Raw genomic sequence first — 27,264 nt, forward strand, 5'->3', positions numbered from 1 at the left:
TTTTTTTGTAGTGCGAATGATATTTTAACAATCTATAGCACTTTTATCCATTATAAAGCAGGATCTTTATGAAACCATCATTGCTAATGAAGTATGTTTATTATTTTTTTTAAGAATGCATGTCTGTGTCAATTTAACAAAACAATCTAAAGCCATAGAACAGCATACAGTAAGAAACATGTACACATCTAATTCAGTCAAATTGTCAATAGTTAAATGTATTCATGTTTATCATCTACTTTTTTTGTCTCAAATGTATATGATATTAACCATTTTATTACATGAAACACATCATTAGCTGGAATAATTAATAAAACATTTTAATTATTACAACTCAATGGTAAAAAAGCATTACAACAAGCTCTAATTAAAATATAATAATTATTACTTTTTGTTGGGGGGGTGTGGGGGCTCTTTATTTTGAAACCAACGTAGCATTATAGATGTCATGAATGTCACATTTAATCAGATCAAACAACTTTTGAATGGATGATTTAAAAAGAAAAAAAAGGAAGGAAAAAAGGAGGGAATGAATGAATGAACAAGTAAGTAATGACCACAAACATGAATGAAGGAAGGAAGGAAGGAAGAAACAAGCAAATGACCACAAAAAATGAATGAATGAATGAATGAATGAATGAATGAATGAATGAATGAATGAATGAATGAACTAACATACGAACAAATGAACGAACAAATGAACAAACAAATGAACGAGCAATCAAATAATGGCCACAAACATTAATTAATTAATTAACAAACAAGTAAATATTGACCACAAACATGAGGGAAGGAAGGAAGGAAGGAAGGGGGGAGGGAACAAACAAACAAACAAACAAATGCAAACAAGTAAGTAAATAATGACCACAAACATGAATGAATGAATGAACGAATGAATGAATGAATGAATGAATGAATGAATGAATGAATGAATGAATGAATGAATGAATGAATGAATGAAAAACAATAGCCACAAACATAAATGAATGATTGAACAATTGAACAAATGAACGAACAAACGAATGAATGAAACAATAATAACCACAAACATAAATAAATAAAAGAAACAAACAATTACCACAAACATGAATGAATAAATGAATGAATGAATGAATAAATGAATAAATGAATGAATGAATGAATGAATGAATGAATGAATGAAAAAACAATAACTACACACGCAAATGAATAAATAAATTAATAAATGATTCAATAACCACAAATATGAATGAATGAATGAATGAATGAATAAATGAATGAATGAATGAATGAATGAATGAATGAATGAATCTTTACATACCCTCAAGTTGTTCTAAACTTTGTTCTATTTTTTTTTTCATACTATGAAAGTCAACTTTTTGGTCCAAATATAATCTTTTATGACACTTATGCTTTTTTGAGACAACACGAGGGTGAATAAAACATGGCAAATTATATACATTTTTCACTGAAGTGTCCTTCTAAACATACTGGGTCTGGATTGTAACTGTACTGAATGTCCATCTACAGTACATGTAGCGTGTAGTATGAGGTCTTCCACTCACCTTCCACGGTCACGTTATCAACAGAGAGCTGCAGGCTCTTCCCACGGCGCACCACCTTCACAGAGTGCCACTCATTGTCATTCAGCTTGTGCCCTGCGAACAGAGTCTCCGGTCCTTTACCTGTAGAGAGAGAAGGCCAAAGTCACACACCGCTGTGAGCGCCCTGCCTTATCAATACAGCACAGTCTAGCTCACACACACACACACATACATACATACATACATACATACAAATGCAGACACATCCTCACACTCAATTGACAGAACTCACAGTGCCCTCCACCAATATCGCCATTCTTTATAAATACGAGCGAAGAAGAATACAAAAAGAATGTCTTGATTGTTTAACCTTTTGATCTTTTGCTCAAAATATAAAATACAGCATATAAACTGAAGATTACGAGTAGATGAGAGCTTTTTTTTTTCTTGGAAACCTTCCGAACTACACTATTTGTGGTGATGTACTTACTGTAGGTGACATTGGATTGTAGTTTTGCAAACTTTCTGACCCCAAGACCTAACTAACTACTGCAATCCTCCATTTGGGATTGCTGGAGATTTTATTGGCTAGTCGAACCATCATCCTAACAGTGCACTGGGACACAGCCAGTCACACAGCCTTCTGCAGGCTGATTCATAACACTTGCAGTTGACTGAACTTTCATAATTATTGCGTTGATGGTGAAAATGGACATTTTCAGTGTTTTTTTCTTTTCTATTTTCCTTAAAGCCATTCCCATTTTGTGAAGCTCAACAATACTTTGCTGCAAATTACAGCCATTTTCTATGGTTTTACCCATTGAGATGAATGACTGAGTCAGGCTTTTGTGTTTCCTCATGTATACCTCTTTGAAACACGAGGTCATGGTTGTCACCGAGGTGTTACCCTCATATGAATTGTGGAACACAGATATTTAACAAAAATACTTGCTTTTTTAATATGAACTATGGCTTTGTTTGGTATTGTTTGGTTTCTATCAAGAATGGGAATCTATGTCATGGTGAGTTGCTTTCTGCCATGCTGTCTGACACAATCAGGAGCGCATATTGTAAACCAATGCAAATCACCACAAAAATAAATAAAAAAAGCAGACCGTTTAACAGAAAGACTATTTGAAAAACACTCAAAATTAAATAGACGAACGTGCAGATAGTTTAATGAATGTCTTTTGAGTGTCTGAGAAGCTGAAAATATAAGTTGTTCTGATAGTGACAGGATATCAACAAGCTGCCTTTAGAAAATAGTTCCATATTTGATTTTTTGGTAACACTTTATAATAACTACACACTATAAATCATTTATTAAGCATTAGCATCTAGTGAGTTCATTATCTGTTAAGCATTAACTCTACATTAATAAACGTTAGTAAGCAGTTTATAACTGCAGCTACAAATGCTCTATTATTGACTTATAAACACCAATATATTGTTAAATAATTGTACTTTCATACTTTGTTAATGATTTTATTTTTCATTACTAAATTAAGTATCGCATTATTTACAAACTATTTGTATTTAAGAGTAGCTGAGGGTTTTTAGGATCATTCAGAATGAGTGAGTAAATGATTAATAAACTATTGAAATCAATCTTCATATGTCTTATTAATCAGGCATATACTAATAGTTACTATATATGTTAATAAATGCTTTAACTCAACTTCATCTAGTTTTGTGACCTAATCTAAAGTGAGGACTATTTCTGCTTTATGAATCCCTTATAAATGACAAATAAAGGCTCAATTAAATTCTAAACAGGACAAATGATGTTATTTATTCCTATTCATTTAAAGATACACACATGAAACTGTTTTATTTAAAAATAAATCTTTGCAACCTTACCTAAAATAAAATCACTGTTGAGTTTAAACATTGCATCTTACTATATTGTTATATTATTATATTGTCGTTCATGTTTTATCCAGTTTTATGTTTTATATTATTCAGCAATGTTTAAACTTTACAGTAATTTTACTTTTTAAATAAGATTGCAAGGATTGATGTTCATTTGATTCTGAGCCTTTATTTGTCATTTATAAGGGATTTATAAAGCAGAAATAGTCCTCACTTTAGATTAGGTCACAAAACAGCATGAAGTTGAGTTAATAAAGCATTTATTAACATATTAGTTAACTATTAGTATATGCCTAAATAATAAGATATATAAATGTTGATTTCAATAGTTTATTAATCATTTTCTAACTCATTCTGAATGATCCTAAAACCCCTCAACTAGTCTTAAATACAACTGGTTTGTAAATAATGCAATACTTAATTTAGAAATTAAAAATAAATCATTAACAAAGCATGAAAGTACAATTATTAAGCACATTACAAATGTTTTTGTAAGACAAGAATAAAGCATTTGTAGCTGCAGTCATAAACTGTTTATTAACGTTTATTAATGTAGAGTTAATGCTTAACAGATAATGAACTCACTAGATGCTAATGCTTAGTAAATGATTCATAGTGTGTAGTTATTATAAAGTGTTTGGCTTTTTTTTCTTTTTTCTTTTTTTTTTGTAGTTTAAGTGTTTACAGTTTATTGAAAATCAGTGTTCGTGTATATATGATACAATAAACCCATAAAGATCAGTGGGAACCAACTTCCAGTGTCCCAGAATGCATTTCACTATAAAGACACATTCCCGTTCCCTCTCTCTCTCTCTCTTTTTTTTTTTTTTTTTTTGAGCAAAATATCAAATGATTACACAATAAAGACATTTTACAGCCCTCTTTGCTCATGTTTACCACTATTGCTTTCCCACTATCATGCTGAACCAGTCATGTGTGGTTTCCACATGAGCCTGGAACACGTGGCATGATTACAAACAGTTCTTGACCTAGAATTTCAGGCACTGTTAGACAATCCTGCTGAACCATGCTGGACAAGGAGAGCACTTATGTGCATGATGTTGCCACTCTAATGCCAGTTTCTCCATAGCTGTGTAGATGGAAGTGCACTATTCATTTGTTATTCAGTATCCTAAAAACTGGGCGACACATTGGCTCATCAGTTAGCACTGTCACTTGTTTGCTTGTTCTCCTCATGTCAGTGTGGGCTTATTCCGGGTGCTCCAGTTTCAGTCCAAAGACATGCGGTATACAGTAGGTGAATTAGATAAACTAAATTAGCTCTAGTGGATGAGTGTGAGTGTATGTGTATGAATGAGACAGAGTATGGGTGTTTACCAGCAATGAGGTTTCACAAGATAAAATACTCTCAGTACTAGGCTATGGCTGGAATGGCATCCACCACATAAAACATACATTAAAAATGACATTTGCAGCTTGTTTAATCTACTTACTGTATATAAAATGAGCTGAAACAACATAAATCTTACATTTTTGGTGGGAGAACTTAATTGTTTTATGTTCGATCTGCTTAAATTTGTTAAACCAATTAACTTAATTGATTTGGTTAGGACAACATGAAGGAATTGTGAAGAACCCAGCATTTTTTACAGTGTATAACGGAGTAATTGGTGATTCATTCCACAGTGGCAAGCCCTGATAAATAAGGGACTAAGCTGAAGGAAAGTAAGTGAACCTAAAACAGAAATATCTGATCATCCTCCATATCACTGTTTACATTACACTTGCATTACCAAAGCAATGACTGACACATTTGTATTGTTCCAGTGAGTTCGGTTAGCAGCACCACAGTGGAAAATGAAACCATTTCCAAGCTATCTGGACTGGATCCGTGTGGAATAGAACGATTAAATACAAACAGAACAATTCAGCCTGATAATGGTAAAGCTGCTTGCCAACATTAGTGGAGTGCACTGTATTTATATACACACTCAGACATTTGCAGAGAGGGGGCATGAACATACGTACCTAGACATCCAAACGCACTCATTTGCATTTCACACAAGCAAGCGCCCACACAAAAACATACATTCCCAAACACTGCTTAAGGACAATCGTGACATGCACATCTGCTGTTCTGCTGGAACCATATAGGGGATAAATTAACTGTATTCCTCATGAAGTGTCCACTGTATTGTAGCGATAAGATGGGTGATATCAGAAAATGGTTAATGTTGAAAACCACAACTTTATAATCATATACAGTCAACACACATTTTGAAGCCCTCTTATGAAATTAGTTTTTTTTTTTTGTTCAAATATTTATCATGTGTGTTTAAGGGAGAGAATATTTTCAAAGTGTTTTGATATCTAATGTCTAATAACTCATTTATTTTTGTCATGATGGAATCACATTTGGTAATATTATCTGTATATTTTATACTATTATAGTATATAAGATACTCTAATATTCAGCTAAAAGTGTAACTTAAAGACTTAGTAGGTTAACTGTGCAAGGTACAGGAAGTTAAATATTCAAGTCACTGGACGATACGCAATAAAAAATAAAAATAAAAAAATTCCAGAATTATATTGACATGCAATTTTTTTTTTTTTTTTTTTTTTGATGATGATGATGATTATTATTATTATTATTATTATTATTATTTAATTTTAGCCATAAGGAAGTGAAACTTTCTTTAGAAGAAAAATATAATGGGATACTGGGATACTGATATTTACCTTGCTCCATTAAACATCACTTGGGAAATATTTAGCAAATAATTAAAATGTCATGAGAGGGCTAATACGGTAAGTCTTCAACTGTATATTTGCATAAAAAATAGATTCACTAAAGAATATATGTAACAGCACTGACGTATATAGTGCAGCTATGGAGAGAGGAAAAAAAAAAAAACACTTGCAAATGCCAAGTCTCTCTGAATTTTTTAAATATAGGTTAGACAATTACTCCAGTCTTCAGTTTCACGTGATCTATCATTGATGTTAAAATTAATTGTGCTATTTGAAGAAAATGTGTTTGTTACTTTTTACAAAGTTTGTAGTCAGATATTTTTCTTTTAATGATTTTTTGACAAACAGAAGAAGAGGCTATAAGCGACTTTCCAAAACCTTTTCACTCAATGCTCCATGCTGGTGGAATGATCTTCCCATTCCCACTCAGACAACAAATTATTCTTCAATTGACAACTAAAAACCCATCTCTTCTGAGGACACCTGAACCTTGGTGAATAAAACCAAAACCACATGTAGAATCTCTTTTTCTTACTCTCTTAAAAAGGGAGTATACTGTGAAAATACATCAGTATGTCTTAATATATAGGTCACATTTCTTATGATGTAACAATGGTACATAAAATAATAACAACATTACATATTTTTAAGAGGAACAAATACTTTGATGTCTCCACATCTTCATGTTAGTCCAAGTGCTAAAAAAAAAAAAAAAAAACATGTTTCTTTTTACTTACAAGACGGTCTGCATGCTGCATGTGTGCAAGAATATGATGCAACAACAAAGCAGAAGAAGCAGTCAAAATACAGACATAGAAAACATTGTCTCATGGGTTTGGAAATGATTTGTATTTGAGAAAAAAAAAAAAACCTTGGACAGACAGTTGAAATACTCAAGAAATATAACAAACCTGTCAAAAAATCTGAAAGGGAATTTTGAATTGACAAAAGTACTTGATTTTTGATCCATTTTTATTATTTATTTGTATTATTTTCATTTTATTTTTATTTGCAATTTTTGAGAGAGATCAATCGAATGCTATGTTCAATATTTTGGCTGCATTAGATTTCAATAGTATTACAATATTAACCAATGAGTATTGATAAATCAATATACACCTAAACTGAATCATATCAAATATTTATATTTGATGTAATGAAATTAAATAATCTGATGCTAGTTTAGAAAATGGTTGTCAGATTGTCTAGTGACAAAATGTCAACCTTACGCTCATCTAAACACACCCATACTTGCTTTGGTGATTTACGCAGACTCTCCATTGGAGAGATGTATTTTAAACTGTAACAACTGCTTATTGTATCGCTAACTTAACCCTTACAGTAAACATTGTGATTTTAAAAAGTATGTAAATTTACCCCGTAAATATGATTTTGAAGACTTTTGAATTACAAGGACATGCGATGTTTGTCAATATTGCTAACTAGAAAATACAACAAATCTGTTAATTAATAAGTGCTTAAGTTTTGTAAAATCCTAAAAAAAAAGATTTAATATTTACACAGGGCATGTTCTTGTAAACTACCTCAAAATTGTGATACTGTACCTAGATACCCGTCAATACACAAATGTTCTTGTAAACCACCAAAAACTGTAACCACACACACAGAGTTGAACACAACAATTTCAAAATTTTGACACTACACCACCTACAAAAAAAAATATTGCATCAAATTGTGTTTCACTGCACATCATACAGCAGTTGTTACTTTATCGCCAATTTTATGAAATGCTGTATCAACCAAATAATAGACCAATTCAATATAGTTTCATTTGAATTTGTTGGATTTTGGATATTGGCATTTCCTCTTTGCCTAATGAAGGATCTCCTTCAAATTACGAATATAGGTCATTTAGATCAATACCACATTAACTGTAAAAACAGCAAAGAATATGAGGAAATTTTAGCGACATTTTGATATTCTCACTAGCTATGTTTCCATCCAAAGATGCGAATTAATTTATGCACAAAACTGGAATATCACATAAAAGACGTGGGAATAAAGCAGCGTTTCTATTCAAGTAGTCAAAGAAAACAAAAAAGTCACCTCCTGATTAACTGGCAGCAAATATCAAACGTAAAAACAGAATTTGCTGCAGTAGCAGAAGCTGATTTATTATTTTCTTTATTTAATAAATAACTTGCGGATTAACCTTGGATTAAGGTGTTTTAGAATTACCAAAACAACATTTGAGATGTTTTACAATGTGCTCAGCCTGCTGGTTTATTAATTTACACACATTTCTATCATCACATGATCTCTTATAACAAAATCACAGGACTGTTTTAATGCACATACTGGATTTTCTTTAGTAAAAGTGTTACCCTCGTAGTTTATGTGCATCTTTTCTTATCAAAAAAAAAGTTTATCCTACTCAGTTGTGCATTTGTTTTTTATGCACATTTTAAAAAACTTGTAAGCTTCTTGACATTGCCATCAACTGATTTTTTATGTGCATCTCCAAAATGTGCAAAAAAAAAAAAAAAAAAAAGGTGAATGGAAACATATTGTTTGATTTATGTGTGTTTAGTTTAAATAATTAAGCTCATTTAAATACAGTAAATAACCTCAGTTTCCTCATTTGTTTCTTAAAGATTTTCCTGACAGCTGAATGTAAGCCATTATTAGGTCCCAACCACAATACCTGTGAGTGTCAAAAGCATGTTTTCATCTGAAGTAGTACATAAACACGCTGTTGTTTTCTCCTTTACATCTATCACTTACAGATACAAACCGCATTGATTCAGCATCTTAAAAACACTGCTTCAATGGCAAAAAAAACAATTGCAGCAGTTCTGCTCATTACACCAGAGAGTGACTGGTGATGCCTGCGCATTTGTGTGAAACACGAGACAAACGCATTATACTTCAAGTAAATTGAAATGAAATTGAATTGGCCCTGGGTATGTGTATAATCATCTTACAGGCTCAGGAGTTTTATGGCCGAGGAACAAATTCACACTGTGCCTTGGTACACGGGTTTAAAGGAACAGTACACAGGCATACAGACACGCATCAAATCCCTCACAGACCTCAAGAGTCCGGCTGTCCAACACAAAAAAATCAGAAACTGTATTTTTCTATGTTTTATTTTAGACTTTTTTAACATTTGATGATATTTAGATGTTTAGATCATATCTGGTAATGTTATATATATATATATATATATATATATATATATATATATATATATATATATATATATATATATATATATATATATATATATATATTTATTTATTTATTTATTTTTTTTGTAGTATATAAATATTTGTACAATTATGTAATATAAATATTTTTGTATTTATATGTTGTATTTATTTTTTTATTTTGTATTTTTGCAATGTATAAACCAAGCCAAATAAATCAAAGGCAAAGCCAAAACCAAATAGACAAGCAATTTTATGGATGGATGGATGGATGGATGGGTAAGTGGATGGATGGGTAAGTAGGTGGGTGGGTGGGTGTATGGATGGATGGATGGATGGATGGATGATGGATACAAATGAATGGAAGGACGAGTGGATTTATTTAAATTCAAGTAACATTTATGTGTATTTTTCAGTCATTTTATGGTTTTAATCATGGCAGCAAAAAAGTCAGTCATAAACTATTAGTAGTTTGAATTAAAGGATTATTATTTTTTATTTATTTTAGTTACGCCCCATCCATTTCCATTTTAAAAGGATAGTTCAGCCAGAAAAAAAATAATAATAACAATAATAAATAAATAAATAAATAAATGAATCTGTAATCATTTACTCACCCTTTACTTGTTCCAAACCTGTTTGAATGTCTTTTGTTCTGTTGAACACAAAAGAAAATACTTTGAGGGAAGCTGGAAATCTGTAACCATTGACGTCCATAGTATTTGTTTGAGTTTCTATGGAAGTCCATGGTTACAAAATATTTTCTTTTAAGTTCAGCAGAATTAAATATTTCATAAAGGTTTGTGTGCGTTTTTATTTTTTTGTAAACTATCGCCTTTAATTATTATTTTGTGTTATGTTCTTATTTATTTTGATGTACTACAAGTAAAACTAAACAAAACAAAAAAAAGAAAATATTTTCACTATGAGCACTGAACATTCAAAGATAATCTGTTTAAGCAGCAGTTTTGAGGGTCTCCCGCTGTGAGGGCCAGTATGGCTCTGTTTGGCATGAGCTCAGAAGGCTCCAGTGGTGTGTGTGGAGAAATGGGTCAGAGCGATGCATCTGCTTCAGCCTTCATCATGAGGAGCGTCCAGAGCCTGACACCCGCTTCAAAGCTGCTGGACACTCTAATTGGCTCTGCTGGAGTCAACAGACCCTCAGAGGAACAACGTCAGCCTATTTGTAGCAGTGTTCGGAGTCTGACGAAGCTTCCACACAGAAGAAAAAACATCTGCTTTGCGGCTCAAACTCGCACTATAAATTGCAGTTACTATGCATACCTGTGAGTAACAACCAGGTATGTGTGACATTCTTTGCATCGGAGTGTGTCGGTGTCATTTTATCCCTCTAATTAGCTCTTCCAGCTTGGAAAAAAAACGGAGGAATAAGTGAGCGTGAGGCAGAAATAGGGGGAGGTTTCGTTCTACACCTTCTGGCAGCTTGTTAATTAAATTTAAATCGTTGCCCATCCCTACTTTTTACATCTAGGAGAGCATGTGTCGCTACGGCTCGGCCTGGCAGTTACTCAGCACTTCAGATGAAACTGTGATGGTTTAAATGGTCTGAGGATGAATCAAGAACTAGGGAGTAAGGGAAGAGGAGTTTAAACACAGGTACTGTAGATGTGGAGATACTTGTATGCATAATATCTTATCTGAAGTCTATTTATAAACTAGTTTTGAGAGGATCACGTGCCCATGATTGACCATGACTGGACCCACATCAACTATTACATGATTCCACAATCAGATGTTTCCTAAGTCACTATCAATAACCATAGTCTTCTTAGCACGGTCATCTTCATTTTGCAGAATCCCTCCTTCCTCCCTCTTCTTCCTAGATTTGTGGCATGGCGGTCCAGTGGTTATCACTGTTGCCTTACAGTAATAATTCCATAAATTTCTATACATGAACACTCAAAGTGCTTTACACATTGTGAAGATTCTCCTCCTCTGCACAGTGTGCAGTATCCACCTGGATGACACGATGGCAGCCTAATTTTAACGACCCCAGAAAGTCAGCACTCACTGAACAGTATAGAGTCCCCATCAATATGCTGGGGTGTTTGGACCCACACAGATCAGAGGTTGAGCACCCCCTGCTGGTCTCCCTAACACCACTTCTAGCAACAACCTATAGCTTTCCCATGTGGTCTTTCATCCAGGTACTGACTGGGTGCAGTCCTGCTTGGCCTCAGTGGGCAACCATGTGAGAGTTGCAGAGAGCTGGCTGCCGGCCATAAGAACGTTCTAATCCTATAATTAATTAAGTGTGAACTCTTGAAGCATAATTTAATATAAAAACGACATATAAATTCGTAACGTTTTGATTTAGGGGTTAACTCGTATGAATTTGCACGACCTCATTTGTTCAATTTAGCATGATTTGCTTATCCCGTATTGGCGGTTGGGTTTAGGGGTGGGATTGGTTGCCATGCCTACTTTTCGGTGGTGACCATGGTGGCCATTTTGAAGTCGGCCATCTTGGATCCAAATTTTGCTTGTTCAATAGAAAGAGGGTCATTAGACACATCAAACTTATTGGGAATTTCACAAGAAAAACAATGGTTTTAATGTTACTTTGTTCTTTCATGAGTTATTTACAAGTTTCTGACCATTTATAAAATTTGTCCATTGTGCTGCCCATTGTGTTGGATTGTCAATGCAACCCTCTTCTCCCACTCTCCACACACTGATAGCAACATCGCAGGAGAAATGCCAGCACAGGCTTCCAGTATATGTAGTTTCAGATGCTGCACATCCTGTATCTACATTAAATAAATAAAAAAAAAAATAAATAAATAAATAATAATAAATATAAATTTAAATCTATAGATTTAAATTTATATTTATTATTATTTATTTATTTATTTATTTTTTTATAAAACAACATTGGTTGTAACGTAGATCTTCCAATCAAACTTTGATGACTAGCTTCAGGCATTGGAAAATGTCAATTATTCATCAAAACCTAATGTTAACTTAACATTAATGGGTGTTTTATTTATTTATTTATTTTTTTGTATAGCAGTGTCATCTAAATCTGCTTGGTATTCATGAATCCTCTGTGCTGAACTGTTTGAAATGCACATCATGCTGAAGAGGGGTAGAAAAAAAAAGAGACTTCCAACAGATGGCAGAGGGCCCTAATTGGGTATAATTTACTTTAACTACCAGCATTTCTGTCTATTTAAAAGTCAATTAACATTTTACTGTCATTAAAACTTCCATCAGTCTGAATATGTTTGACGCAGCCATTGAGCCAATATAAAGAGCAAAAAAAACCTTCCACAGGTTAACATATCAAACGCTCGTCCGATTATGAATGTACATTTCTACATGCGAGCAAGCAGAGATTCATCATTCTGTGAGCTTTATGCTTCATACAGTAAATCACTTTCTGAGGGCCCAAATGGCCGAGGTGCTATAAAACTCGATATCTGTCATGTAATGTGTTTATGGTAGTTTGTAACATATTTAATGAGAAAGGATGTTATGTTTGCTAAATAGGGATGATTTGTAGATTCAGTCCTTCAAGAGAGAGAAAGAGAGAGAAAGAAAAGCGTTGGATCACATGCAGAGCTGAAGACTGAGAAAGGAGTGAATGAAATCAGGTGCTGGAATACATGGAGTTTGTTGCCACCTGGTGGTGGATTCATGATATTGTGTTGAGCAGAAAAAAGAAAGTTCCAGAAATTGATGCTTAATACAGTGCTAAAAGTGTTTGAATATAGGAACAGCTGTTTCAATTCTGATAGTTTAACTAACTAACTAACTAACTAACTAACTAACTAACTAACTAACTAACTAACTAACTAACTAAATAAATAAATAAATAAATAAATAAATAAATAAATAAACAAACAAACAAACAAACAAACAAACAAACAAATAAATAAATAAATAAATAAATAAATAAATACATAAATAGAGGCACTTGTAATCAAAATAAATAGGGAAAAAAGTATGAATGTAAAGCTTACATTTTAATGAAATAATTCTTTGTAGTTTTTTTTTTAATATTACAATATTTAGTAATTTGTGATAACTGTTTTTATTAAATTTGTGTGTCTTTATAGATTTTTAAGAAATATATTTTAGTTTTATTTTGTCCTGTTAAACCCAACAAAAACAAGACCTATTTATTATTCACTAGCTGAAAGAAAATTGGTTTATAATTAAATTACATTGAGGTTTTATAGTAACGTTAATTTAATATACAATCATTTAAATATTTTTAGGCAAAATGCTGTCATGGTAACAAAGGTGTAAAAATGCAATATTTACATCAATGTCAGTAGAGATGGTATATCAAATCAGTAGATATACTATAGTAGTTTTTTTAAATTAATTTATTGTATAAAGTGTAAGAATTTTAAATATTTAATTTAATGTTATTTTAATTTCAAGTTACAAAAATGATTTTAGTTTTATGGTTTTATGAATGTTTTAGGCATTGTTTCAGGTTTTAGACATGTTGAAAAACACTGTACAGTATACAGTGCATTAGTTATATATGGAAGAGGACTAGGGCCAACCATTAATAAAAACAAATAATAAAAAAATTGCTGAAACATGCAGAAAACAGGAATGTATAAATGTCAACATTTACATTAATCTTAAAAAAATTGCAGAGTTTAACTATTTTATTTTTGTTTAAATTGAATGTTTATTCTAAACATATATATTTTTTTAATTGTCTGATGTTTTTTTTTTTTTTAAGTAACAATTCTACTGTTAATTTAATGAGTTTTTTTCAACCTTTCATTTTAAAAACATTGTTTTTTATTTTTCTTTAAAAATAACAACTTTATTTTTGGAGTTTATTCTCAACACTTTTGCTTTTCATTTAGTCTTGCATAATGACTTTAATCTGACTTATTTAATTGTTCTATTTATTTATTTATTTATTTATTCATTACTTGGCTAAAATCTTGAGATGTTTTTTTTTATTTTGAATGGTTGGTTTAGCACTAATCCATAGATTAGTTTTAATCTCACTGAGACACTATTGTAGCTTTTAGTAAAAGTTAAAATTTATTTTTCCACTTTCCTTACATTTTTTTTAGCTTTGTGTATTTACTGTATGTATCATTTTAGTTGCAATTTATTTTATTTCAAGAACAAAAAATGGTAAAAAAAAAACAATAAATAAAAGAAAAAAAATCGGAATCATTTAGAAGTCAGGAAATTCACCATGAAACCACTTTAAAAACTATTGGAAACTATTAGCTTCACTTGCCATAATCTGTGAATTCTATCCCATAGGGAATAATTGAATGAAATAAAATAATCTAAGAAGCCAAGAAATAAATACAAAAGAGCTCAAAATGTGTAAATGTTGATAAACCGCAGGCACAGACTGACTGTGGGTCTGCTTACTGTTTAAAAGCTCCAGCGTAATGAATCATTCAATCTTTCAGCTCATGATGAATCATTGTCTGATGCATCTGTGTTTTATTTTTCACTGGCAGTATTTAAACATTTAGAACCAAAACATTCCACAAATCCAAATTTGTTGAGTCATTTCCACAGATGAATGAACAATCTGCGATGACGCATTTGAATGGTGAACATGTCAAAATTTACAAAGAGAAAAAAAATTTCATGCCTTTTTTTGGGAACTGTTTCCTCAAGCGCAAACACCTACAACATTGTGACTAATGAAGTACTAGAGAGACAAATTGCACAATTAGACGCCTACTTTGTATACATGTAAATACTGTACATGGTGTATATTCACTACTCTGCAATTTCTTAAGGAAATGGAAAAAGCTTTAATCCTCAAACAAAGGGGAAAAAGGAAGTCACATACTGTAGCCCTGTCTTTTGTTTTTGTTGTAGCAGATACAAACAGTACACTCTTAGAAATAAAAGTATCCGAGCTGTAACTGGGGTGGTATCTTTTCAAAAAGTACCCATTTGACCTTGAAGGGTCCATATCGGTAACTCAAAAGTTATATTTTGTACTTTTTAGGTACTAATTTGTACCCTTGAGGTGTTAATATGAACCTTTTAGATACAAATTTGTCCCTTTTGTAAAGGTATCGCCCCTGTGACAGCTCGGGTACCTTTATTTCTGAGTGTGTACAGTGACGATTTACATAGAAACGTAAACAAAAACATGTTGCAGTGACCTCTACACTATAAAAATATTGCTTCATTACATCTTTTTTGTTGAATGTAATTAACTTTTCTTGTCATCTCAATTTATGTCAAATCGCACTGATTAAAAAAATCTGTAAACTTTGTATAACTTAAAATATTTTGTTGAAACCTGATTAAGTTAAAGCAGCATAAAAATATTAGTTACCTAAACTTTTCCTCATTACATTTATTACAGTCTACTAGCTATACACCCTATAAACTCCAAACATAAACAAATAAACTCCAAACATAAATGAAAAAACACATAAATAAACAAACAAATAAAACAGTAAACCAGAAAGATAAACAAACAAACTAATAAATAAACAAACAAGCAAATTAATAAATAAATACATTTAGGTTGAAATGTCTAGAGTTAGTAAGGTTTATACTGTATGTTCAAAGACATTCATACATTTGTTGAGCAAATAAAACATGACAGTACAGATTAAATGATTTGTTTAAGCAACTTTTCAAAACTTCATCTTCAGCAATGAATTGATTGATAATTAATCAATTGACTGATCTTTTTTTTTTTTTTTACAAATCTGAGATCAATGAAATGCATCTTGAGCATCAGATTAGCATATTAGAATGATTTTTAAAGGATCTTGTGACACTGAAGAAGGGAGTAATGATATAAACATTCAATTTTGGATCATGCAAATATATTACTTTTTAAAACATTCCTTAAGTATATTTTTTAGATAAAATACTTTTTTGAGACTAAGTAGAGAAAATGTTATTGATAATTAAAAGGAAATGTCAATGTGCTCTTTAAATTAAATGTAATTTTGATTCCACAGAAAAGTGTAGTATAGCAAAACTTCACAGTTTCAAAATACAACTGATATTGTACTGATCTTCACCAAGTAATTTTACCAATAAAATTATAATAATCCTTAATATTTGAATAACTAACACCCAAAAACTAAGGATTATTAAATATGTGTATTTAACTTGTATTACAATACTTTTTTTCACTGCTTAAACAATTCAACTTATTGTTTTTATTGACATTTAGTCACATTAAATGTAAAAAATTGGTGGTGATTTTCCATAGACCTCATTTGTTTTAATACTAAACCAGGAAATAGTTTCTATTCCTGAACCCAAATACCCATTACAGAAAAAAGACTTGCATTTTTGCACTTATACAAAAACATAATTTTGCATTTTCACTACGAAATGTTATTGATATTCACCTGATATTAGTGTGAAGTATGTTTGTGAAGTAGGGCTGTGCGTTTATTGAAATCATATCGAAATCTGAACATGATTTCTAAATCGCCTCACAGCACGATTTTTTGTACGCTCCAGTCCAGAAAAGTTTAACTAGGTGGGCCTGGAATAGTTCAAGAGACAATTTGTCTTTCTTTCTTTCTTTCTTTCTTTCTTTCTTTCTTTCTTTCTTTCTTTCTTTCTTTCTTTCTTTCTTTCTTTCTTTCTTTCTTTCTTTCTTTCTTTCTTTCTTTCTTTCTTTCTTTCTTTCTTTCTTTCTTTCTTTCTTTCTTTGCTTGCTTGCTTATTTATTTATTTTGTTTATTTTGTGCTTTATATTTGTTTTAGGGACATGTTACATGTTGTTGTTTTCCTTGAGAAATATTTTTCATATTCCTATAATGTAAAATGTCTGTTTGTCAATACAGTGATTAAAATCGAAATCCCGGTATTGTTCAGTAAATCATGATAGGTTTCTTTTGTCCATATCGCACAGCCCTATTGTGAAGTGCTTTGAGTTGCATGTATGTAGGAAAAGTGCCTTACAAATAAAATGTATTTACATTATTTACATTTTTTTAATCATCCAATTTAAAAATCTCAGGTTTTGCTGTCCCACAGCAGAATAAACAAACACACACACCCACATACCAACACACACGCATTCACGCACACAAAATCACAAATACAACCTGTGGCGATTTCATCTCGCACATCTCAATCACACACTTACCTCCAGCATCAGTGCCCTGCAAACAGTGAGGACTGCGCTGTTTTCAACACATACGCATGGATGTAACAGAGCTCAAATACAGGCAATGCTCAACCTCACGCCTGATTTGGCAAATGACGATTCCTCCTTTTATTATTATATGCTTTATTATCGCATTTTCCTTACGTAACGGAGTCCCACAGCGACATGAAACAGACTAGAGCATATGGTGTTGAAATGGAAACTGTTGGGATGGTTATGCTTAATTTCAAACACCGCAGCAAATCGGCATATTTTGCGGAACAAAAGAGATTGAGATTGAAAGAGAGAGAGAGAGACGGATGCAAACTGGGAACATGTTCAAAAAGAAAATCTGTGTTAACGGTGCAGGAAGACAGGATTACGGGGGAGGAGAAGAAACTTTGGATGAATTTAGGCTGAGCGTGAGAAAGAGAGAGAGAGAGAGAAGGAGAGAAGGAGAAGAGACAAAAATAGCATTGCAGATAAAAGAATCACTTACTAAGGTTACAGTCTATCCCGATACAATCTGGTGGGAGAGAGAGTGAGATGGTGAGATTTAAAGGAAAGGAAAGGAAAATTCAAAACCACATCCTTCAAGGTTGAATCTGCAGACAGACAAACAGGTTTTGCATAAAGTCAACCATCCGGGGACAAGATGAGAGTCAGATCGGCCCCTCTACAAGAGCAAACACACCGCATGAGCAGGGGCAGAGAAAGCACGGCTGGCCATGGTTTACAATTTATGAACTCCGTATATACAGATGAAATGCTGGATTTAGCCTGTGCTTTGCCTCTGGCCTGTATGTGGGTGATGTCTGTATGACTGTAGGCGAGGGCCGACTGCACCATCAGCCAAGAGCTCAGGATTACAAAAACACAATGCTAGACGGAATAATAGAATCGGTAGAGCCTCGCCTAAAAATAAAAATATCGGTAACACTTTACAATAAGGTTCATTAGTTAATGCATTTACTAACATGAACTAATCATGAACAACACATGTATAGCATTTATTAATCATATGTAAACATTTACTAATGTATTATTAACATCCAAGTCCATGCTTGTTACCATAAGTTAATGCACGATGAGTTAACATGAACTAACAATAAACTACTGTATTTTCATTAACTAACGTTAACTAACATGAACAAATACAGTAAATGTATTATTCATTGTTTGTTCATGTTGGTAAATGCATTAATTAACATTAACTAATGAACCTTATTGTAAAGTGTGACCAAAATATCTAAAAAAAGGCGCATAATGGAGAATAATTAGATACTGTACTGTTTGGTCCTTTCACATGTAAGTTTTAAATACTCATACCTGTCAACATTGGTATGTGAAAATAAGGGATATCCCCCACCCCCTACAAAATCCCCAAATTACTAAATCTGTTCATCTGGAGCTGTTTTATTGTAAATAAACAGTTTCAATGGTCAGTAATATGTTTTAGTATTTTATAAATATTAATTATTATTTACTAAGATAGCATATAGACAAAGCTGCAAACAAATAAGAGTTTAACCTATTAAAATTAATATCTATTATAAAAAAATGAATCAACTTATCAAATCTCAATAATCTTTTCTCCACTACATAATTTAAACATTCTGATTAAAGAGCAGCGATTGAATGTCTCATTTAGATTTTTAGCTTGATTACATTAAATAACAGATGTGTCACTTTAAACACACACGCATCTATAATGAAAGAATCAAAAAAAAAAAAAAAACGCAGAACAGATTTACAAAAAAGAGCAAGAGCTGTCCTCTGGTGGTTCGGTGATATGAGTTGTACATAAGTAGGATTGACTCTTTAATGTGAATTGCCACCCTTTATAGACAGATTAAAAATATGGAAGCAATACGAAAAATATATTTACGTGATGATAGCAGGGAGCTTAGCTTTTTAATTGGGAACAACTCTAAAATCAATAGACGGTGAGGAATATAGGTGCATATTTGCATATTGTATAATTGGGGTACAAATACAAATACTTGGGTACTTCTATTTGAAACTTATTTTGATATGCTCGCTTACAAGATGAACAAGCACAAGCATTTAATAATAATAATAATAATAATTTTTACTTAAAAAAACAATTGTAGGTAAATAATATTCATTAAATTTAAACATTTACATTACAAACATTTCTGCAGTAAATTATGATTAATTTACTGCATTCTGGATGAACAACAGTATTCATTGAAATAACACTAAAGACTGGCGCCAAGTTTTTTTTTTTTCCAACTGTAGAGTACAAATACAAAGTATCTGCACATAAATATGTTAATAAATATATTAATGACAACTCAATTGATAATGGGTAACTCAGCTTGGTGTTTTAAATTGTCCTTCTTTTAACGACTTAAAATAAAGTTTAAAGTTATAATAAAACTACAGTTATAAAACATAATTTTACACCCCCACTGAAATTGTTTCTTTCCTCCAATTATATTATATAGAATGATTTTCATAAAAAAATCCTTTTTATAGTGTGTTTATTATCCATTTGTATTATTGCTAATGTAAGTTTTCATCGCAGCATATCATCAAATACGGTAAAAAAAAAACCTGAATCAAATTAAAATGGAGACCGATAATGAGAAGAAATATGCAAAGTGCTCTTGTCTGTGGTGAACTCTCAGCTGTCAACCGCTACAGAAGAGTGACCACAGACAGCCAGAGAGCGTCTCACCGTCACACTGACCAGCTCAGATCCCGCTCTCATGTGCACTGACACGGTCTGTAATCCACACTATAAACAGACACGGCCGGCCACCGGAGCTTCAGTCTGAGCTCAGCGGACAGTGAGAGACTGTGCAGAATCTAACCTTTGCTTTTTGTGCTGAGAGACATCAGGGGAAAATACATTTCTGACATCACAGAGCTAATAACACTTTTTTTAATCATTATTCATACTTAAAAAAGGAAAAAATATGGCTGTACATTGCTACTTTTCTTCTTTTTTTTTTTATAGATTTTGGAATCTACTTGTTTTCATCATCCATATGTCTTATATATGACTTATATGGTTTAAGTATGTAGTATATGCATAGTTAGTATAATTAGATTACCACTCAACTATATTAGTTATGTATTGGTTTAAAACAGCTCTTATGTCCAGTTTTGTATTCATATTTATGATTATATTTATTTATGTAGCACTGTGGTTCTGCAAGGCGCAACATTTCATTCCACTTTATGTCCACACATCGAACAAAATGACAATAAAGCTCAACTTGACTTGATATCAAATTTTTCTTACACTGTAAATGCAACTGAGAGGGTTTTAACCAACACTGGTAGGAGGGTCGCACATTACTCCTGTGCTTAAGGTTCTACACTGGCTTCCTATTAATTTTAGAGTAAATTTTAAGATTCTGGTTATTACATATAGAGCTCAGCATGGTCAGGCCTCCCTATATACTTAAGGTCACTTCTCTGCAGTCTTCTGGTAAAGACCTTTTAGCCATTCCCAGAACACATTTTGTGTTGTGGCCCCAAGACTCTGAGACTCTCTCCCTCTAGCACTGAGAACTCTGGGGTCAGTTGAACTTTTTACAAAATATTTAATGACATCTTTTTTGGTCAATCTTTTAATTAACAATATGGTGAGCTGATTTTACATTTGGTATTTCTGTTCTTGAATTTTTAACTTGTTTTATCAAGCATTCTTTTAATGATATATTTTCTTTGACCTGTTTTTCTTTGGTTGTAAAGCACTTTGTGAACCTTTTCTTACTCACCCTGTTTAAGTTTGACAAAATGTGACAATCTACTTCAAATTACATCCTGAACATTAAATCAGTTTAACATAATATAAGTTTAATAGACTCATATAGTTAATTTGATTCAGCTTAAAAACTTAAGGCAACCAGGATTATTTTAACAGAGTATATAAAGAACCGTGTAGAACAATTATAGTAAATATTCATACTGTACATTAGTCAATTGATTTAGATCTGAGATGCCCAAACATTTTCATATGAAGGGCCAAAAACCAAATATCATTATGAGCCATGGGCCAAAGGTAAATATACCAAACTATCTTATTAAAGTGGATAATTTCCAAATGTATGTCCTAATATTTAATTTATAAGTAATATTAATAAGTAAATAGAAAACATTAAACTTTAAATTGTATTAACTAATGCAGTATAACTTTTTAATGGTAACTTATTGCAATAAGGACATACTGTAAACAATCACATTTTTAACACAGTGGAGTTCAGTGCTGAATACACTAGTCAAGCAGAATCTGCCTTTGATTTGTTTTGCTCACCAAAGTCTCTGCATTGTCAAGTCACAGTATGTACATTTAAACTAAATCTGAATTATTTACACCATTAAATTGAAACCTTTAATTTCAGTAATATTTCAACATTAAAGCAAACAAAGGGTTATATTAAATATGAAATGACAATCTAGAAACCATCCCTATCATTTTTCCTCTCTTCTCAGAGGGATGGCAGGCCAAATCAAAGGTTACCATGGGCAAACTTTGGCCCACAGGTCCTACTTTGGACATCACTGATTCAGATGTAAAAATGAAACTGGTTACAATAAAAAATTTAACTGTAAATAATTAGGTAATTTTATGGCTAAGAAATATGGCTCCCCTGAATGATTTTATTTTCCTGGTTTTACAATAGTTTTAGTTATAGTAAACTGATGCACCATTTAGAAATTAATTACATTTATAAATATTTCACAAAATAAAATGTAGTTAAAAACACTAAAATATTTTTAAAAGTACCTATTTAGCTTGGCTTGTTTTTATTATTTTAATATTTCTTTTAACTGCTTCGTTTTTAAATGTATTCTGTTGCTTCTCTTGGCTTGTTTTTGTTTTTATCTTCTTCCTATTTATTTTACTTTGACTTATACAGCACTTTGGTCAGTCTTGGGACTGTTTCTAAATGTGCTTTATAAATAAAAGAACTTGAACTTGATCACTGTTTTAAGTACAAAATATTAAAGCAATTTATATTAAAAAAGTGTTTCTTTCAATTTAAGATTTCTAAATTGCTTGCATATTATTCCTAAAGACAAAACTACTCAGCCTCATTATGTAAGCAATTTAATAATAATAAAAACTAAGAATACTGTGCAGGATTCATATCATATTCTTACTTTGAAGTTGACCTTTTAAAATACAGAGATTTATATTATTATATTATATTATATTATATTATATTATATTATATTATATTATATTATATTTAAACATTATAAAGTTATAGAAAAATTCAAAAGGTAAAACAATATAATTTCCCCTCAGTCTCCCCTAGTTTAACTCAATGTGTTTGACACTAAATGATCTGGTCTCTCTGGCTGTCTGCTCTGAAAGCTGCAGAAGTGAAAGCCATTGAAGGCTGCACAGGTGGAGAGAGAAAGACAGAGCGAGAAAGAAAGAGAGAGAGAGAGAGAGAGAAGAAGAAGAAGAGCAGAAAGAGATAAAGATGGAGGAATGAGAGTGAAATGTGTTTTGGGAAGAGCCTCGAGTCTGGTGGTTTTACCGAGGTTGACGGTAAGCTTGACTCTTCCCCCGTCCAGCTCCAGGCGCAGGGTATCGGCGGACTCTTTGGAGGTGGTGGCCATGAGCAGACCATAAGCCCTCTGAGACATGAAGCGCAGAGACACGTCCTCGGCCTCGCTGTGAGCTGCGTGAGGCATCAGGACTTTCAGAAACATGCTGCCGTCGTAACTCAACACTGCAGACTCTGAAAGAGGCAGAACAAGACACTACAGGTCAGCAAACACTAGGATGCAAAATTAAAAGATATATTTTTGTATGCATTTTTCAAACAGTATTTTTTTATGTTTATATAATGTTAAAAAGCAAAGTAAATGTAAACATTATCAATATTTTTATTCAGTTTTAATTACTCTTTAATAAACTCAGGGATTTGCATTGTATTTGAATCCAAATAAAATGTAACTAATTGCTACTGCTATTAAGACATTTCATTTTAAGTTACATGGTCACAGTAACAGTAATAACAGCTACAGTATATCATTTAATAATTACTTTATTTTTACATTTTACATTATTTTATGTAATTAATTATTATTATTATTATTATTATTATTATTATTTTAGTTGTAGTATTACTAGTAGTAGTAGTAGTAGTAGTAGTAGTAATAGTTTTACATTCTAAAATGTACAGTTTACATGAATTGTTATTATCTTTCAGTAATATTAATAGCATTATTTAGTAGTAATTAGTATATTATAACTACTGTGTAACTATGAAATGTTGTTCTATACCAGTGGTCACCAAACTTGTTCATGGAGGGCCGGTGTCCTGCTAATTTTAGCTCCAACCCTAATCAAACACACCTGAACAAGCTAATCAAGGTCTTACTAGGTATACTTGAAACATCCGTGCAGGTGTGTTGAGGCAAGTTGGAGGTAAACCCCGCAGGGACACCGGCCCTCCAGGACCAGGATTGGTGACCCCTGTTCTATACTATTACTCTAATATTATTATTATTATTAATAATAATAATATTAATACTAACAACTTGTAATTGTTTTACTGTTAAAAAGTATGTTTTTAATGATAAAACAATTACATTATCCTTAACAAAAGTTTATTATCTTATATCTGTTGATTATAATGTTACTTGAGCAAAGGTTTTGTTTTTGTATCTTTTTTTGTACTACTACTATTGCTTAATTCTATAGATTTTATTTAAGATGTAATTATATATGAATATAATATATAATTATTATTATGAGGCAATAGTAGTAGCAACAGTAAAAACAGATATAAGATGATAAACTTTTGTTAATCAGCCAAAAAGATATAATTACAAGTAAAATATCATTCAATTTATAATCTTGGCCTAAGGGTCTATATCTGTTTCATTATAATTACATTTACTAGTTTCATTTATAATTAGTTATACAAATTATAGAATTTGATACTCATTGCAATTAAAATATCACCAAGTACACTGTTGCTGAGTCACCAACAGCATGTCTACAATGGACACTGTGTGGCCACAGTGTTATTCTTACTGCCAGACAGCAGAGGGCAGGAGAGAGTTAGAAACCACACATTGCAAGCAAACAAGGGTCTATGCAGGTGGGATCTGATGAAGCGAGCTGGAGCCTAGCTGTATCTCAATATAAAACTGTACAAGCGAAGCACTGAAGCTTTGCTCTTCTTTAAAAGAACGCGTCTCAACCGTGAGACGTAATCCAATGTTTAATCCTGCCTCCCTACAGCTTTAAGCCCTACTTTCCTCACCCATCTCACAGTTGGGGCCCATATATCCAGTTCCAGTGCAATCACAGACGTGTCTGTTCCAGCCCTCGCGGCATCGGCCTCCATGAACGCAGGGCTCCGAGCTGCACCTCCGATGGGTTTCACGGGTACAGAAGCTGCTGACACCCGGAGCGCTCTGAAGCTCCGCCAAACGCCGCAGGTCTTTGCTGCGCCCATCGACAAAGAGGTCCCGCACGCAGCCCACAAAGCCCAGCCTGAGGCGGGCAGTCCACACCTCTGGAGGCAGAGAAAGATCCCCACTGTTCTCCGGCAGACCCCCCAAATACATTTCACCATCTAGATCCAGGATCTCACTCCCTTCGTTGGTGGAGAAGGGCAGGCTGCGGCCATTGACGGAGATGGAGCCTTGGAGAAAGTGAATGAAGCAGAGGTGAGCCTAAACAGCACAATGTTTGTTTACAATTTAGCCTCATTTTTTGTCAAAATTTTATTGGTAATATGTTATGTTAGGTAATTAAATTGTGAACTATGATGCAGGGTTTTATATTTAGCTGAAAGTTAGAACACATTATTTTTAATTCTTTCCTATTTGAAAAATTTTGAACATCTTTCAGAGGATTTAGTTTTAGGGTTTACTATAATAATCATTTTGTTAAAAAATATCTCGGAATGCATTTCTAATAGATTAGCACTGAAATGACATAAAATAGACAGGATGACAAGACGAAATGATGGATAGACTGAAAGTTTGACAGAAGGAGCAATAGATTGATAAAAATGACATGCTAACTACATAGGAAAATAGATTAATAGAATAAAGACAATAGACAGAACACATTGACAGAACGGTAATTGTAGAATGAAAGATAGAACAACAGACCAATAGATAAAAGAACAGGAGATAGAATGAGAATAAAACAGAGAGATAGAATAATAGACAGAATGACTTGAAAGAACTAACAGACAGTAATACGAGCAATAGGCTAAACTGTACATAGAATAACAGAGGCTACGTCTGAAATCTCATACTTCCATACTATTTAGTACGCTAAAAACCGAGTAGTATGTCCGAATGTGTAGAATTCGAAAAACAGTATGCTAGAAGGACCCGGATGACCAACTACTTCCAGCGAGATTATGAAGTGTGCATCCGACTGCGATATCCTATGATACCCTGCGAGCAAATTCATGAAAGGAAGTGAAGTGCAATGCAACTCATGTGGAAAGATCACGTGATTTTGACACAACGGCAGATGTAGTACATCCGAGTTTCAATCATACTGCTCACATTCATACTGTACAGAACATACTTTTCTAGTGGCCGAGTCGTACATTTAAAATCAAATACAGTATCTAATGAGTAGTAGGCGGTTTTGGACGCAGCCAGAATGTCATACTGATGGAAAGAATGTCAACTTATAGATCGATTAAAAGAAAAACAAATTGAATGTAAACTAGAACTTAAGTCAGACAGACAGACAGACAGACATACAGACAGATAGACAGACAGACACAGATATTTATATCATGACGTCCTGTGGGGGCTTCTACTAGCACTTAATAAACATATTAAATTGACTAGCCTTGTTAATAATTAACTAAAACTAATTTAATTAACGCCGCTACTAGGGATCCCTGAAGACTATCGTTTTAGTAACTCATGGAATCAGTATAGCTGCTGTACAATAGCTGTCACAAGTTATTAAAAAAATTGAGATTTCATTAATTTAGCATTAACAATCCTCTGTTCTTCCCTTTTTTCCCCTGAGCTCAGCTAGTGGAAAGGTCTTCAGCCTCTTCCCCTGGGATTTGCTAAATCCCACGGCGGGCCTGCTTCTTTAAAACTGCAGAGAGTGTGTTTGAGTTGAGCTCTTACAGTAATGAGAGGTAATGAGAGGTAGAAGAAATAGAGTACAGTGATTTAGCAGTTTGTGAAGTATGCATATCAGATGGACCTTAAGCGGGCAGAACGAGGCAGTGCTTTAACGGCAGAGATTAAGAGGAAAGCGTCAGAGTAGGAATCAAAGCGAGAGCAGGTTTAGCAATAATGTGTGTGCTGATCTTGCAATATCCTGACCTTTCCTGCCCTCTCTCTGGAAGTCTACGTGGCACCATTCTCCATCATTGACCTTCTTGTTCCCCACTTTAATCTTGATGCTCCCGGAGCCCATGTCCATGAGCAGGTGGAGGAATCCATCCAGCAGTTCCATGGCGAAGAAGTCCACCCTTGGTCTGTGATCTTTTGAACCCTGCGGCCGCCCGTGACTGAACAACAGCAGTCCGTTGGGCTCGGTGGTTCGAAAATCGAAGGACACAGAGCCAGCTTTCTTGCCATTCCAGCGCGGGAGGGTTACATAAGCAGTGGGCGCGTCGAAACTGACTGGGTCCAATGCAGCGACGTCCTCGCAGCGGAAGGTCAAATCGCCATGGAGGGTAACCTTAGGGTCACGCAATTCCGCCAGATGGGAGAGCTCTAGTCTGAACTCATTATTGGTGTAGACCACCTGGGACAGGGAGAGAGAAAAAAAGCTTAAATGCTAACAGGAGGGAATGGAGTAGTATGCTGCCCACTGGTACAAACAAACCCCAGCTGATGTGTGTACCTAGAGGGCACGGTTTTCAAGTCAGTAAAC

General features: G+C 33.1%; 1 protein-coding gene across 48 annotated transcripts in view; it reads right to left on the reverse strand.

Moving 5' to 3' along the window:
- Positions 1 to 27,264, reverse strand: part of nrxn2a (neurexin 2a) — a 708,141-nt gene that overhangs the window by 416,106 nt on the left and 264,771 nt on the right. For 28 of the 48 annotated variants that reach the window (XM_073934748.1, XM_073934766.1, XM_073934755.1 and 25 more), the window contains 5 exons: positions 26,709 to 27,135; positions 24,653 to 25,036; positions 22,913 to 23,116; positions 17,884 to 17,910; positions 1,545 to 1,664 (listed from right to left, as the gene is read on the reverse strand). In XM_073934748.1, the coding sequence (XP_073790849.1) occupies positions 1,545 to 1,664; positions 17,884 to 17,910; positions 22,913 to 23,116; positions 24,653 to 25,036; positions 26,709 to 27,135 (1,162 nt within the window). 48 annotated transcript variants of the gene reach the window in all.

The sequence above is a fragment of the Danio rerio genome, chromosome 21, assembly GCF_049306965.1.
Source record: "Danio rerio strain Tuebingen ecotype United States chromosome 21, GRCz12tu, whole genome shotgun sequence".
NCBI classification, from domain to species: Eukaryota; Metazoa; Chordata; class Actinopteri; order Cypriniformes; family Danionidae; genus Danio; species Danio rerio.